The sequence below is a fragment of the Gadus chalcogrammus genome, chromosome 3, assembly GCF_026213295.1.
Source record: "Gadus chalcogrammus isolate NIFS_2021 chromosome 3, NIFS_Gcha_1.0, whole genome shotgun sequence".
Taxonomy (NCBI): domain Eukaryota; kingdom Metazoa; phylum Chordata; class Actinopteri; order Gadiformes; family Gadidae; genus Gadus; species Gadus chalcogrammus.
In genome coordinates this window covers 21995009-22010077 of record NC_079414.1, presented here as the reverse complement: position 1 = coordinate 22010077, position 15069 = coordinate 21995009, and the positions used below count along the sequence as shown (strand labels likewise).

At 42.6% G+C, this 15069-nt stretch overlaps 2 protein-coding genes across 2 annotated transcripts in view; both read left to right on the top strand.

Moving 5' to 3' along the window:
• Positions 1-1121: 1121 nt before the first annotated feature.
• LOC130379733 (myeloid-associated differentiation marker homolog) lies at positions 1122-2373 on the top strand. The gene is made up of 2 exons (XM_056586750.1): positions 1122-1213; positions 1456-2373. The coding sequence occupies exon 2, from the start codon at positions 1471-1473 to the stop codon at positions 2371-2373; it is 903 nt and encodes a 300-aa protein (XP_056442725.1). The 5' UTR covers positions 1122-1213; positions 1456-1470.
• Positions 2374-3669: 1296 nt separating this feature from the next.
• Positions 3670-15069, top strand: part of LOC130379710 (testis-expressed protein 2-like) — a 28330-nt gene continuing 16930 nt past the window's right edge. Inside the window, exon 1 of the mRNA XM_056586709.1 lies at positions 3670-3758. The gene's annotated coding sequence lies outside the window, so the exon portion shown is untranslated. The remainder of the gene's footprint in view (positions 3759-15069) is intronic.

The following is a 15069-nucleotide window of genomic DNA, read 5'->3' as shown; positions in this document are numbered from 1 at the left end:
CGCTTTTGCTGAATAAGCTTACTGAACTCATGAAGCTGTGATGAAACTCTTACAAGCCATTTGAAATCAACTGGATTTACCCAGTACAATTCACACACACACACACACACACACACACACACACACACACACACACACACACACACACACACACACACACACACACACACACACACACACACACACACACACACACACACTGCAAACAGGTCTCTGCGATGGCAAGTTATCTGTTTTTTATCAGCTACCTTTCTTCTGTCAGAAAAGGAACTAGTCCTAGTTTTTTATTCAACTTGAGTTGCCTGGTACGGGGAAGTTTTAGGCCTCCAAATAGAGAGGTGTGTTATTGTGTGGGATTTTCACAGGGTTTTTTCTGCACTGATGTGGAACACGCAACATGCTTTCAAACACACACACACACACACACGCACACACTCACATTCACACTCTCTTTCTCTCACACGCTCACGCTCATGCTCACTCTCACTCTCTCCCTCTCTCGCGCACGCACGCACACACTCTCACACATGTACAAGTAATGCAATATCATTACACATAAACAAACAAGTATCAAGGGTACACATAGCACCACCTTGTCAATAAATCCAGCAACTGTCAAGGACTGCAAATACTGAGCAGTAGTAAGCTTCCTGATTGGCCTACAAAGCCGACTCTTTAGGGCGATGGTGCCCCCCCCCCCATCGACTGGAGGTAGAAGACACCCGTAGCATTGCTGGATTATGGCCTGAGCAAAATGCTCAAACCGATTTCCTAAGGAAGGTTTTCTCTCGGCTTAATCAAGGGTACAGGCTAAAAGCAAAATGTTCACACACGAGTGCACACATAGTGTGCGCACACACATTCTGTACGCACACAATCACTGTACGCACACACACTATGTTTTTCCTGCAAGAAATTGAATCCTAAAATAAATATAATAGTTGAGCATGCAGCTTCAACAAGCATAGAGGGCGATGGAGTACGATCAGGGGAACAGCTACCGGCACCCGTGCTGATCACAGAAGACGGAAGCATCTTTCATGAGAACGAGGGGTGGGTGCAACACAGATTGTTGTTTGCACAGTTCTTTTATTGTGGTCACCCGAATGCTTGACTGAAGATGTGCTTTGCATTCTCATTGAGGAAGTAGAAGCGCTCTACAGGTGTAAGCGTAGTTGCTTGTCGCACTCACAAAGCAAAGCGGGGTCGATAGGTAAGAGGACATTGTTATTTATAATTTCTATTGTTTGTTTCTGATTCAGTGATTGTGCAAAGAGGGGAAGTGATAAAATCCTTTTTTAGGGTTTTATGTGAACCATCTTTTAACAAAGTGAGGGAAAATGTCTGTGAAAGGATGGCAGACTTTTTAAAACCCTGAAATCGATTCAGAGGAGCCAACAGCCAATTACATGGGACTCATCCTTTTTGTTGTCCTTTTTGTTGACCAATCACCAGCCTGCCCTCGACACCATGGCCGTGCTGGTCCTGGAGGCCCGCGACTGCACCAGCCCCGTGTTCCTCGTGCGAACGTTGGCCCTTCTCTGCGGCTGCGTCACCTTCAGCCTGGTGGGCTCCCTGGCGCCCGAGCACCTCCGCGAAACCGAGCGCCGCCACAACACCTTCTGGATCGCCTGCATGTTCACCTGGTGCTTCTTCTTCACGCTCACCCTCCTCATCCACGTCCTCAACGTCATCCAGTTCCACAGCCTGCTGCCCGTGTCCTGGAAGAACCTGACGGTGACCGTGGCGGCCCTGGGAGCCCTCATGACGCTGAGCGCCTCCGTGCTGCTCCCCTGGAGGGTCCTCCACCACCGGCCCACCTCGGCCCGGCCGCTGGCCGCCGCCGTGGCCGCCTGCCTCACCGTGCTGGCCTACTGCGGCGAGGTGTGGGCGATCCGCGGGCAGCCCCAGGAGCAGAGGGGATACATGGCCAGCTTACCGGGCGTCCTCAAGATCGTCCAGTGTTGGGGAGGCTTTCAGATGATCCCCCTGTTCCTGGAGACGATGACGGCCACGCAGGCCAGGGATCTGAGCGCCGGAGGAGGGGTACACGTCTGGCAGCTGTGGGTGTCGGTGGGGTTGTACAACGTGTGTCTGCTGATGTCCTTGGCCTCCGTCGCGGTGATACTGTGCGACTGCGCCGGGAGGTTCTGTCCGTTTCCGTTGGATCGACTTTTGGCCGGGTTCAGCCTGCTGGGGGTGTTGTTCTATATGGTCGCCACGGTGATCTGCGTTACCAACGTGCTGCAGGATGTGGAAGACCGATCAGGGCTGCTGATCATGGAGACCGTCATTGTTAGTATTACACTGATGGCGTACACAGTGGACTTTTCCTTTTCCATCAAGCAGTTGTGTGAAAGGGGCCATGGCTGACGGTCGCACTGGAAAGCCCCTTCTGGTTGAGGATATCATGTAAGGTAGTTGACAATCAATCATTGATTTCTCAATCAGTCTTGAGTTGATCTACAAAGAAAACGCATAAAATCAATGCATAAAAAATTTGACTGTAATAATATTTCAATTACTATTTTGATTGTATTTGCGGTATTACTTTGATAGTGAAGTAATACCTAACCATGATTATAATACAGAAATAAAATAATAGAAGATGCAAGTTATATTATGATACTACCGTGGTATATTATGTGCATATTATACAATTGGATAATTATATATTGGTAAGGAAATTCCATACAATTGTCCCATCCCTATATGCAAAGAATATGGGAGAATTAGGGTAAATTAAATTTTAATTAAAAGTTATTGATAGATAATGTTTCAAAGCAGTCCAACTAAGGAGGACTGCATAAAATATAAAAAACACATGAATAATTCTGTCAAGTAAATTGAAATATATGCTTTGTTGGTTTATTGGACCGAGAGACAATGAACAATTGGGTACGCAGTAGTGATGGAAATGCTGCCTGTTCCTATTTTTTTGTTGATAAAACAGTTGCCGATCATGCACACTAGATGGCAACACTTGCGTTGCCATGCAAGTTATACAAATCACTGAATTTGATTTCATTTAAGAAACAGAAGAACGTTTATAAGGCTGCTATATAGTAACACAATAATTTAGAAACTAAAATGCACAAGCTCTTTAAAAATATATATTTGTGTGATCAGTGAGCCTACTTTTCACCATTCCACTGTGAATTGATAGAAGAAGCCTACAAAAAAGCCTTCTAACATTAAGTATGACAACTATTAACAAATATTGACTATGTACAAGTCTTGAGAAGACTTGTATGTGGCACATGGCCTTTAAATTGTACAGGCTACATCCATGGGGTTAGGAGAATGTATTATTTCTGTGATGACATTAATCCTAATATGAATCCCTTGTGTTTCATTCCGTTTAATTATTCGATCATGATAAATAATAAAAGACAATCTCTATGTAAGTATGTCCACAATTTACATTGTTTACATTTTGACACTTTCCCAACTTGCCCGCAGGCCTAAGCAATCCAAAAAGCCAGTCGATCGCTCAGCATCGAGTGGATCGATCCTACTCGTCGAACTTCGACTAGTTGAGCCTGCGGCGGCTCCGAACGTGTTTTCATTCAGGAACTGCTGGAGCAATCAGTCAGCTGTCAACAGGCTAGGTACAGACGGGTCGCTGAACAGGCGGTTACATACGTGGAACTTAACGAAAACGTTGTACGGTTGTCGTGTGCTGTGGTCCCCGCTCAACCCCAACACTTTGACGGATCCCCCTTCGGCGTGAAGACGAGATGAAGTCCCCAGACACGGTGAGCTCAGACTGGGGCTGAAGCGCATGTTGTGCTGCTGGAGAGTTTTTCCATGTCACCGAACAATTAGTCCTCTTTACAAAGTTGGAAACTTTACAGGCAAAGTTCGGTTTAAAGTTTACTTCTAACGTTCGTTTTGAAGCCGTGTGTTCGCTTGCAGGATAGCAGTAAGTTCGCTCCAGAAACATTTGTGGTGCGAAATGGTTTCGACACGTTTTGTGAACTCGCGTAGTTTGCTTTGTTTACTATCCGTGAGGACGATAAAAGAGGGGCAAAGTCGTCTGATACTCAGCTAAAGACAGGCTGTAGCTTTTAGCGGGTGTCCTAATGTGTTTTAGGTTGTTATGAATATGTGTATGTACAAAGAACTGTACTTTAGGCATAACATTAAGCCTCCAACGCCTCTTTACTTTACCTGTTGGGGAAGTATACAGGTGATATTGAGGGACACTGCCGTCTTACCTGTCCATATGGACAAAATACACAAATTCGGGCATTTTAAGGAGCTCTATATAGGCAAAGATATTCCTATATAAAAAAAATAATATAATACTATCAACTTTGCTGTAGATAGTGATACGGTTTAATAAACACAACTCAATTTTAAACCATATCCTTTTTAATGTTTTGTAGATACCTATGACGCATTAGTAAACCCCAATTTTGGCCAGACTCAGCAACCAGTATGTACCATTAAGTAACTGGGTCGTCTTGTTATGCTGTGCCTTGTTTCTCCAAGAGCCCTAATGAATGTGGTTTTGAGCGGTAATTCCACATATTTACTGGGTTATGCGGGAGGTTGCCATGGGGATACCTAAGGGGCTGGATTGAATGGCATTCAGGATAGGAGGTTAGCACTTTAGCAGTACATCTGAATCTACCATCGATCCTTTTCCTCAAAGAGTCCAATTACCATAGTGAGGGCCAAGCGACATGGATAAGTAGGGAGACAAAAACAGCCAAGGAAAGAAAGATGGAGGGACAAATCCACTGGCATTTCCTTCTTGGGTTAACTTGCAACACAATAGGTGTTTCACACAACGAAATTATAAAAGCAGTGGTATTGACCGAGAATAATGATGAAACGTATAAGTAAATGTAAATGAGTAAAGACAATGATAGGATTGTGTCAAAGTATCTACATTTATTAACAATTTATTCCTAATTACAAATTTTAGGATTTATCATTGGATTTGAGACCACCATTAGAGCGGGACTGTAGTTAAAATATTTGCCCAATATTTCCACCCACATGTTGGTGGTTAAAGTCAACAGTAATAGGCTCTTTTAGAACACACTTTAAACAATACCAGCACCAGGCCCTTACCTGACCTTCTGTTTAACTTGCTTGCCATACAACAAGTTCTTGTCTTTTTGGTCTTATTATGTAGTTTAACTTTTTCTATTTTGGTAGCTATCCCAAATGCAACTAGCAGAACATTGGCTCTGGCACTCAAACACATGGGCAATAATGGTCTCATTGAGAAAGATAAATATATACATAATTAGGCCTGAGTAGAAGTAAATGTTAAATAGATTATCAGATTATACTGGATTTTACAATCCTTGGATCGTTGCACGTTCACGTTCGTATTTTCAAAATATCTTTTTGCAAGAAAATTAGTGGATGTATGTATTTGATGTAGTTGATGACTGGCACCATTGTTGCCAAATCGGATTTAGGGTAATGGAGGCCAAAAGACACACCATCTCTGAACTATATTGTATGTATACATAATGTAGTACAAATCACAATGACTGCCTGCTAAAGGGAAAATATGTACCTAAAGCTGCAGTGTGTGTGATTTTAGTGGCATCTATCAGAACAGAATTCATAAGTATGTTTTTTATCAGAGTAGAATCCCATGAAAATATGGTTTGTGTTTTTGTTATCTTAGAAGAAGCCCTTTCTATCTACACCATCATTTTGCACCGACATGTTTATTGTTTCTACTGTAGCCCAGAACGGACAAAGTGCTGTAGAGAGCTTGCATTAGAACAAAAAATGTATTTGGGCCAAGGGTTGGAGGGGGTAGTGTTATCCCCATGCCAAAGACTGATTTGTGATACTTTTTAAGTACCATCGATTTTTTAGGAACGTTATGAAGAGCAATGATGTCTACGAAATTCGCGAAAAAGAGTCAGAGAAGCTTAACCTCTCTCGGACACGGTTTTACCAAACAACCACTGGCCAGGTGGAGCTCCAAACATCCACACACACCAGTGGCTTTTTATATACAGTGATGTACAGTGATTATACAGTGAAGATTAACCCTCTCTCGGATGCAACCCATGTAGCCAATGGAGACAATCATGCTCCGTCCTGTCACCAAAATATCAAGTGCATTTAGAGGATTCTAATCCGAGTTAAAATTTGTGTGGACTGTCCGGGGGAGGGTCAGGCTTTTCCATGTGAGCGTTATTAAATTAGTCCATGTTTGGGAGAGGTTTGGTATTTTTAGGTTGTTTTCCTGTTTGATAGCTAGAAGAAGGTGATCACTCTTGTAAAAACAAAACTTTTGCGATACAACGGCACATTGTCGTATGTATCAAAAAAAAATCTATATTCACGTAACAAAACACCGATAAACATTGCCTTAGAGCGCCTTCTGCTATAAAGATGGATGATCAATGCATATAAAAGACAGCGTTAATTATAGGTCTATGAATATCGTTTACCACTGTGGATGCAAAAAGAGGACTCTGAGAAACGTTTAAAAGCTGTTACTTCTGCCATGCCTTACGCCATATCATGTGACCATCGGAATGATGACACAGATACCTGATTCTGATAGGTTAAAAAGATTTATTCACAGGCTAGAGCCGTCAAAATAGACCTTGGTGCGATTAGAATGGATGTTTCTTTTCATGAAATGGAAATCTCGGGATACTGTACTGTCCCATTCAGCTCCATGATTTTTCATTGTTGTATTGATGTGGTAAAGAATTGCAACACAGTGTTCCTTGTAAAAGGACCTTTACTTGTAAGCGATGAATTAATATTTGCAGTTCAATCTGCAACCTCAGCTAACCCAGCTCTTGTTTTATAATTGGATTATAACAGATATGGGGATTCTTAAACTGCCAAATGTCAATGTTGTGAATGGAGTATATTCAGTGTTCACCGACATAGGGGGATAATTGCACACAGTGGGAACAATACACAAATGTCAAACCCTTAACCACTATCTATGATCTCTGAAATTGTTCTCCTACACTTCTTTATACAGTAGCAATTTTCCTGATTCTACTGGAAAGGCAGGAATACGTCAATAGAAAATACTTTGACGTCAATAGAAAGTCAGAGGAGTTCTTCAAAGCTAAACCTGGTAAAGGATGGCATAGAGACTTCCAGGACTGGATACGTGTTTAAATTCCCCTCGGAGCCACCCATGCTCAGAATGTATGCTCTCATGGTATTGGTAAAAACGTCCACCAAATGCCATGCATTTTTTTTAGATAGTAAGACATTTCCTTGCTTATGTGTGACCTTAGAAAGACAAAATGTGGTATGAGGAAATGTGATATAGATAGATGGATGGAGGAAGCGGTAAGAGAAACAGAAAGGGATTGCAACACACATGGGATGTTGATGATTTCATTAGCAGGTGCATTGGTGGAAGATGTCACACAAGCGTGTCAGCCAGGGGCATATCGAAATGGATTCGTCATGGGGAAAAAACATCATACATTCCCTGCTGCTAACAAAGTGTCGACGGTATAATTTTGGTTAGAGTGACTGGGACCCATCAACACATGGAAACCATGCACAAAGAGTGGTTGTCGGGGTTTGGGTACGGACCTAGTTTCCATTCCCCATTGTACCTCAATTCTTGCCATGACTTTTGAGGTGAGGCAGTTTCTCTAGTGTTTTTTTTTAATCCTTTTTGAAACCAGAACAGGTGCACATCTCTTTCTGCCCTTCCATCACTGAGCTCTTTGTGCAGAACACCGTACGCAGAAGGCGTTTTATTGTCGGCTTCAGCGAGAAGAGTTACAACACGCGCTGCTTATCAGCGGCCGAGTGGCTCTCCACCCCTGCTGATTGTACACCTGCTCCCTGACTCAACCTTTTAGCTCTCCAAGTTCCCACCAGGTCCGGGTCTATTTTTACCCATTATATTTATAAGGTTGGCACCTGTAGCTTCCTTCGCTTTGTGAAGTCATTTTATGTTTTTTCATCGAGCCCCTGTGACGTATCGGGGATCGTCTAGGCTTGGGTGTAGTTTCTGCAGAGAGCCACAACAATCGCTCAGCCTGTAATCTTCTATTTGTGCTCAGTACACGATCAGGACATGGGGTGTGGCTGGTTTAACCATTCATATTTCCACGCTTGAGGCCTGGGAGCCTGGGATGCTGATGAGTTTCCTCTGTGGCACACAGATGATTACATGTTAATATCTCATCACGGTACCGTTTTACTACTCAGCTCCTGTTCAAATATTCAGACCAGACGACCTCCTATGTTGGGACATTTTATGGTTATGGTGAGAGACGAGATAAGTGTCTATTTTCACCGTGTCCATAGTGAGGAACTCGAGCCTTTCTTTTAACAAAGCCTCGTAATCCATTACAAGACTGCACGTTTGAGGCCATGTATTTAAGGACTTTAACCAGTAACCTTGTCGGTGTCTGGAGAAATAAGCAGGTTTCAGAGGGACGGCTGATCCTCCCAGGATCTCATGCTGGTCAGGCCACATGTCTTGGGTGTTTGTCTAATTGCCGGTCTGCAGTGCTTTTTCCCCTGCATGTGGTTATCTTTAGGGAAACACTCGGAAGGGTACATGAAGAAGTTGGATTGTGGCTTTATTTTTTTCTTGTAGTACCACAGCAGATAACATCTTGAATCATGCATATTGTCAAATGTTCAGAGGCAGAAATCTAAGTGGTAGACATGTAGTGATGTTAGGGCAGCACTGCAGACATTTTGGCTAATTGCTAGTCGTCCATGCTCTGCACTTGTCCTCCTGACGGTGTACATGAATCATCCAACTGAACTTGTTCCTCCGATTTCACTGATGAATTCCTCTTCTCCAGATGAGGTTTGACGTGGTTTATGAGTCAGGTCATTCCCTATTACAAAATTAAATGTTTGAGTGATTGTCTCACCAAATTAGAGCAGGCAGCCAAATCATTTCAGCTGACATTTATATTGCGGTGGTATCATTAGTCTTTGGTAATAAGTTCAATTGTTTCAGAGCAGTAGTATTTTACTTGACAATACCCGAATCTATTCCACTAAATCATACAACGGCATTCTGTATATGAAGTATGTTGTGTGAGTCCATCATCATTCATAACTATATAAGATACTGCCTAGTTACCATGCGTCAATGTTTTACTTCTCATGGTTACAGCCTTCTTTGCAAACCCACAGTTTGAGCTCTGTACTGTGCGGCTGGGAGGCTAAATCAAATTACTCTGGACAGATTAGAAGTCCACTCAAAAGATCCTGTGCACATCGCTAGCCAAGTGGGCGAGAATCAAAGAAGTCTAGTTTCTGGAGGACGGATTAAAACAGAGCAGTTATTGTGCTGTTCTCCCTGCCTGTACCACTGCATCATTGCATTGCGTAGTATGTTACGTATTGACGAAACAACAGCACTTATTTAAAGATACGAACTCATCAATTATACAGGGAGATCACAACCAGGCAGAGTTGATTACTGATCCGGTTTGAGCCAGATGTGGCTCCCGGAACGAATGGCTGCTTCCCCGAGGCCAGACCGACACCCAAAACCTTGACACAGAATGTCATTGTAAACCGAGGAGGCGAGCATCAGGCTCTGTTGACTCCCAGTGCAGAACTGCTCTGCCTGGCAAATCTCCAATAGGGTCGTCGCGTTAAGACAGAGATATTGGATTGATAGCAAGATGGACCAGAAACTCATTGTCCACGTGATGGGTACAGGAAAGAAATGTTATCTTTCACAGTTTATAGCAGGAAATACAGAAATAAAACCTGAGCTGTTTAATGAAAGAAGATTATATTACAGTTATTAGAGTTAACTTTAAAGAATGTACAAAATGTTGGCGGGTTTATCAAATGTCTTCTACAATAACAGAAGACATTTGAGTGATTGATTGCACAGTTGGTAAAAAAAAAAACCACTTTCGAAAGCATTAATCATGAATAATGAACAAAATGTGTAAATGCGCTCAAGCTAAAAGGACACCCACTTAACAGTTGTAACTAGCTTGCTGAGCCAACAGAAATGTCACACTTGGGGTCATGTTGCTCCTGACACCATGCCAAGTGCTGCATGCATAAAGGTTGTCTGAGCGTGCTGCTGTAACTTGAGGTGGGGTCTGAGGCATCCAAGCCTTCAGCCACTCCACCGTGTTGTCACGATGTGTCCATGTATTTCATTCAAAGCTAATGAGGCCAGTCAAGTGGAGGAGTGCATTATTCAACATGAACAATGTCAAGGAGAGGGTACTCATTTGACCTGCGATTTGCTAAGCCCAGGGCCAAAGAACACACACACACTCACTTACTCACTCTTTTACTTTCTCTCTCTCTTCCTGTTTCTCACAGAGAAAGGAATGATCATACGATGGGAACACTGTGTGAGGCCTGCTGTCAAATAACAAAAGTTCTTGTCTTGCTGTGTTAACTGTGTGTGTGTGTGTGTGTGTGTGTGTGTGTGTGTGTGTGTGTGTGTGTGTGTGTGTGTGTGTGTGTGTGTGTGTGTGTGTGTGTGTGTGTGTGTGTGTGTGTGTGTGTGTGTGTGTGTCGCTTTGTATCCGCTCCCTGCGGGCATTGTGGGCATGTCATCCGTAATTATTTTCTCTCATATGCATGCTAGTTTTCATTTGAGAACCAGAGGCATTTCTACTCTATGAACAGACGGCATGTAGTCTCTGACTGAATGAAGAGCTCTGCTTATTTTGTTCACCGAACATCGAGTGGAGGATATCTATAAAAACAAATTGATTGCGTTCTATTATCCGAAGTAGTCAAGCCGGGTAAACTAATCATTCGCAAAATACATTACTTTGAACTGATAAACACCGGATATTTTCAATGTCTTGCTTTGCCAAATGTGTCAAAACCACAAAGTAAAAAGGATGACGTTTTAGTAACTGAACTGGTTGAAGATATACAAAAATATAACTATGAAAACAAACGTAAAGTAAAGGGGACATCCGGTTATGCATGTCATGTAAAAACGTGAATAACACTGACTGTGATCGAATTATTTAAAATAATCGAATTATTAAGGTTATCAAAAACACATTCATGGTCAAACGCACCTAAATGTATAAAGAAACAGACAGAAAAACACTAACTAAAATTGTTTTGAACATGAATAATAAACATAAATGACATGTGTGTAAGTATTGGACTTCATGGGGATGAGGCTCAACCCAGGATTATTAGCCTTTGCACTAAATTTGAATGAACATAAGCTACTCAACACACCTCCATGGCGGAGCTCTGCACTCCTGATGATGTAGGCGTAAGTTTCAGTATCAGTATTGAGTTATTTAGTCAGGAATGGTATCAAAGTCCTAATTCTGGTATCGTGACAACAACCAACTGCTATAGCTCAATTAGGCCTGAGATTGATGGGTCGTAATCCTGTTACTTATGTTAAGTTTAATTACGTCTTGAAACACTGTCACCTTCTTATTATCCACTTGCTGTTCTACTCGGAAAGAGCTAAAGGAACGAGGACATTTCCGGAATAAGTATTTGTTTTAACAATTCTGATACATTCCATAGCAAGGCTGTCCTAGAAACAGGAACCGGTGGGGCTGTGTGGGGTTCCCCTCAGTCATTTATTTTGCCGTCAAGGCATCAATTATTTCCTGCTGCCAGGTTTTTTTAGGTCACCCAACGTCCCAAAAATAACTCCCAGTCCCCTGCAAACAATGGGCCTCCTGGCTGGGGTCAGAGGGGTCTGGATGGCTTCAGGCTGTAAACACCTCTGAAGAATATCTTAGTCCCCAGGAGTAAGAACCCACCAAATATTAAGTGTCCTCTCCTCAGTCTTCAAACATTTTGATGATCAAATGAAAGGGACTAGTCATGCATATATATTGGAAATATATGCATGGCTTTAGTTTGTTGAGGGGCTCGGGAATCGTCTGTCTCCTACCGCGACCGACTTATGGGTCGCGATCCACAGTTGGAAAGTTGTCACCATGACGGCTGCCCATCGGGCCGTGGGGTCAGCGAACCCGGGACTGCCTGTGACACGTCTGATTCAAGGCCAGGGTTAGCGTGCTCTGCTGATCGATGGTAACGCGGCCCTGATGGCGAGATGGCCACCGTTTTAGCATGATGATTGGCCTTAGCCCTTGGATTCGATTCGTAACATCATGAACTCGTCATGAAAATAAATGCTTAGAGAAGCAGAGGTAAACCCGGGTCCATTTGTAGTCTAGTTCTGCTCTGCAACGACGGCATTTAAAGTTGCAATCCGTAAGATTCAAGAGTTGTTTTCGTCAAATGCATACTAGTATGGAGTGAAGTAAATGTATGGCACTATTATGCTATAGCAGCATGTAAACAATGACTAAAGAGGTGACTGTGTATACAATGTCTAGCCTCTACCCTCCCAGTTGGAAAGGGGAGGACTTTGAAGATAACAAAATCAATAACCGTGTTCTGTCCTCTCTAGCCAGCTGTACAAATGTGTGCCGTGAACTCGCGTAGCTCGGCTGACTGGCAGGGTGGCGTGAGTTGGAGAGGTTTTGGGAGTGTCCATAGTAAGATTCTTTTAAACAAAGAGAGGTACTGGGCCGGCCTGCCTTCTTTATTTGTGGAGTTGGTCAGTTACAGGATGTGATTTTATTGATAACATTTACACATTGCAAGCGATAAGCTAGTTGACTGGTTATGTTACACACTGTGACCTGAACTTCCCCATTTCAAACTGAGCCACTGATTCATAGTGCTGCTGTCTGTCACAGGATTGGGAAGGGGTGAAATGTGGGAGATATCAAATGGATTTTTGTTGTGTTGTGAAAAGTCTTTATTACATTGTTCTATCAAAAACAAACATTTTGTGTGAGCGTGTTTTGGATCTTGGATTCGGTCTTGGTAAATTGGAGTTAACTTTGAATCCACACAAGTAGAAAACTAGACATTATTTGCCTATATTTCATTACTTTGTCAGACTTTAGCAATGGTTCTTAAGCTTCTTGTGAGGACATTAGATGAGCGTGTTGAATCTTACGCTGCCTGTTATGTTGGCCAAGTGTAGTGTCGGTGGAGAGGTGAGGTCATATGAGACCGCTGATGATCTCACCAACCAACACTTCCCTGCCTGCCTAGCCAGTCTTTCTCCATGCTTGAGCATACTGTCAGTGCCGCCATTTCCTTGTGCTTTCATTGTTGTGAGTCTGATTTTGTCCGATCCCAATAGGGCTCGTACATCACGATGCATCATGGGATTTATAGTTGACGATACAGTCTATTGAGGGGCGTTTTAGTAATGTCAAATCCTAAATCAATGTCGAAATAATAAACTATGCTTGTCTTGAATGGGAAACGAGGTGGCACGTTCATACACAAGAATGTTTACAATAGAGACTAATCATTTCAGGAATGATTACTAGACAATGTCTAAAGCAACATCACTGGTAACATTATACTTAGCATTCCAATAGAGTGGGGGGCGGACATTGCGATGACATCGCAATATTCCGGCAATCCAGACCTATACCGAAACCAGACCTTATTCACACACACAAACACACACACAGAGATTCTTATTCACTGTATATGCCTGGGTATTTACTGTAGCACACAGGTGAGTCACACTGTATTTCAGGCAAAGCAGCACAAAGCCTTCATATTAGGGTTCATTTCCATCTCTGTCTCCCTGGAAAGCACAGAGAGCAGGCCAGAATCAAGTAAAGCCAGTTTCTATTTGTTTCTAAAAGCCTTTGGGCTATTGTATAAGTAAATTTATGTATTAACCAGCACACAGAAACCATTAGGGGCATGCCTTAAGGCTGGGATCTGATGTTCCAACAAGCTGTTTCTCTCCAGAGCACTTGTCTCGTCTTTTATCTTCCTTTGATGGAATTATAGCGATCACTCAGCCAGGTTTTCTGTTACTCAAGCAATACAATTATTTTGTCTAGTATCAGTTTACATCTGGATCAACAATAATTAGGATTTGAGTCAATGTGCACTAACCAGGAATTACATGATGTCCCAAATCAACCGCCATTTACACACACGTATATTTCAGAAGATTTGCCACTTTGAACTGAAAGCCCACCTCGGTTTACCATGAGATTAGTATCGACAGATATGAAATCACACGGTGAATTGCAGAAATAAATGTAGGTTAATAATTGAGGAACAAGCTATCAAAGAAATCCCCTCGCACTGTTTTCCTTCTGATCATTTTGGCCCTTCTCTCTTCAACAATCATTTAGTTTTTTCCCTTTTTTTTTTTTTAAATGTAAACCAAACGCACCCTGGTCCAGAACACATAACATGGGATTGTTTTGTTTCAAAGGAATGTTAAGTCTCTCAATGCAGAAAAACAGGATTTTCAGGCTCCCCTCAGCAGAATGCCGTGAGACCACAGCTAGCTGCTTTTTGTGTGCTATGGTCGTAATGCCCAGGTGAGTTCCCCGTTCCCTGTGACACACCAGAGCCATTTTCCACAGCAGCTTTTGTTTACTAAGGATCCATACAGTCCCAAGTGAATGGGACTTTTTGTTGACAAATATCAACTCTGAAACCAAGGCAGTTTTCCGTGAAAAGAAAAGAAACGTTTGTGAAAAAATAAACAGGATATGCAAACTCACACCACATGCATATTCAAACAGACACATTTGTAGTTGGGTTTAATTTCTATTCATATATTTATAGTTGCTTAACATACGTGCTAGCCTGATACAAACGACTGTAGGCATATAGCCTTTAGAAATGTAAACTGGCGGGTCGTTTTTTTCCGTTGCTTACTTTCACGTCATCCACACAAAATACACAGAAAACTGTAGTCTGTACAGGTGCTAGCAGTGGATCTCACTTTACAATAACTGCTAGCGTCTGGCCCCTCCCCTTTCCATGTACACATCAGTTTCAAGCGGCCACATAAACAACAGTCAACATACATGCAATGTACGGACGCGGCCATTGCCCAGACTCTATTGTATGCATACTTTCTCTCCTCCCACAATTCCTCTCCAAGGTTGAAAACAAGCGGTCTGTAGTACACCTCTTCACTCCGTTTGCCTTTCAGTGACACAGAAAATCAAAACAACGGACCCCTTGCTTGAGTTGTAACACACTCACACACACGCACTCAATGTATGCACCTTTTTGTAGACTCGGTAG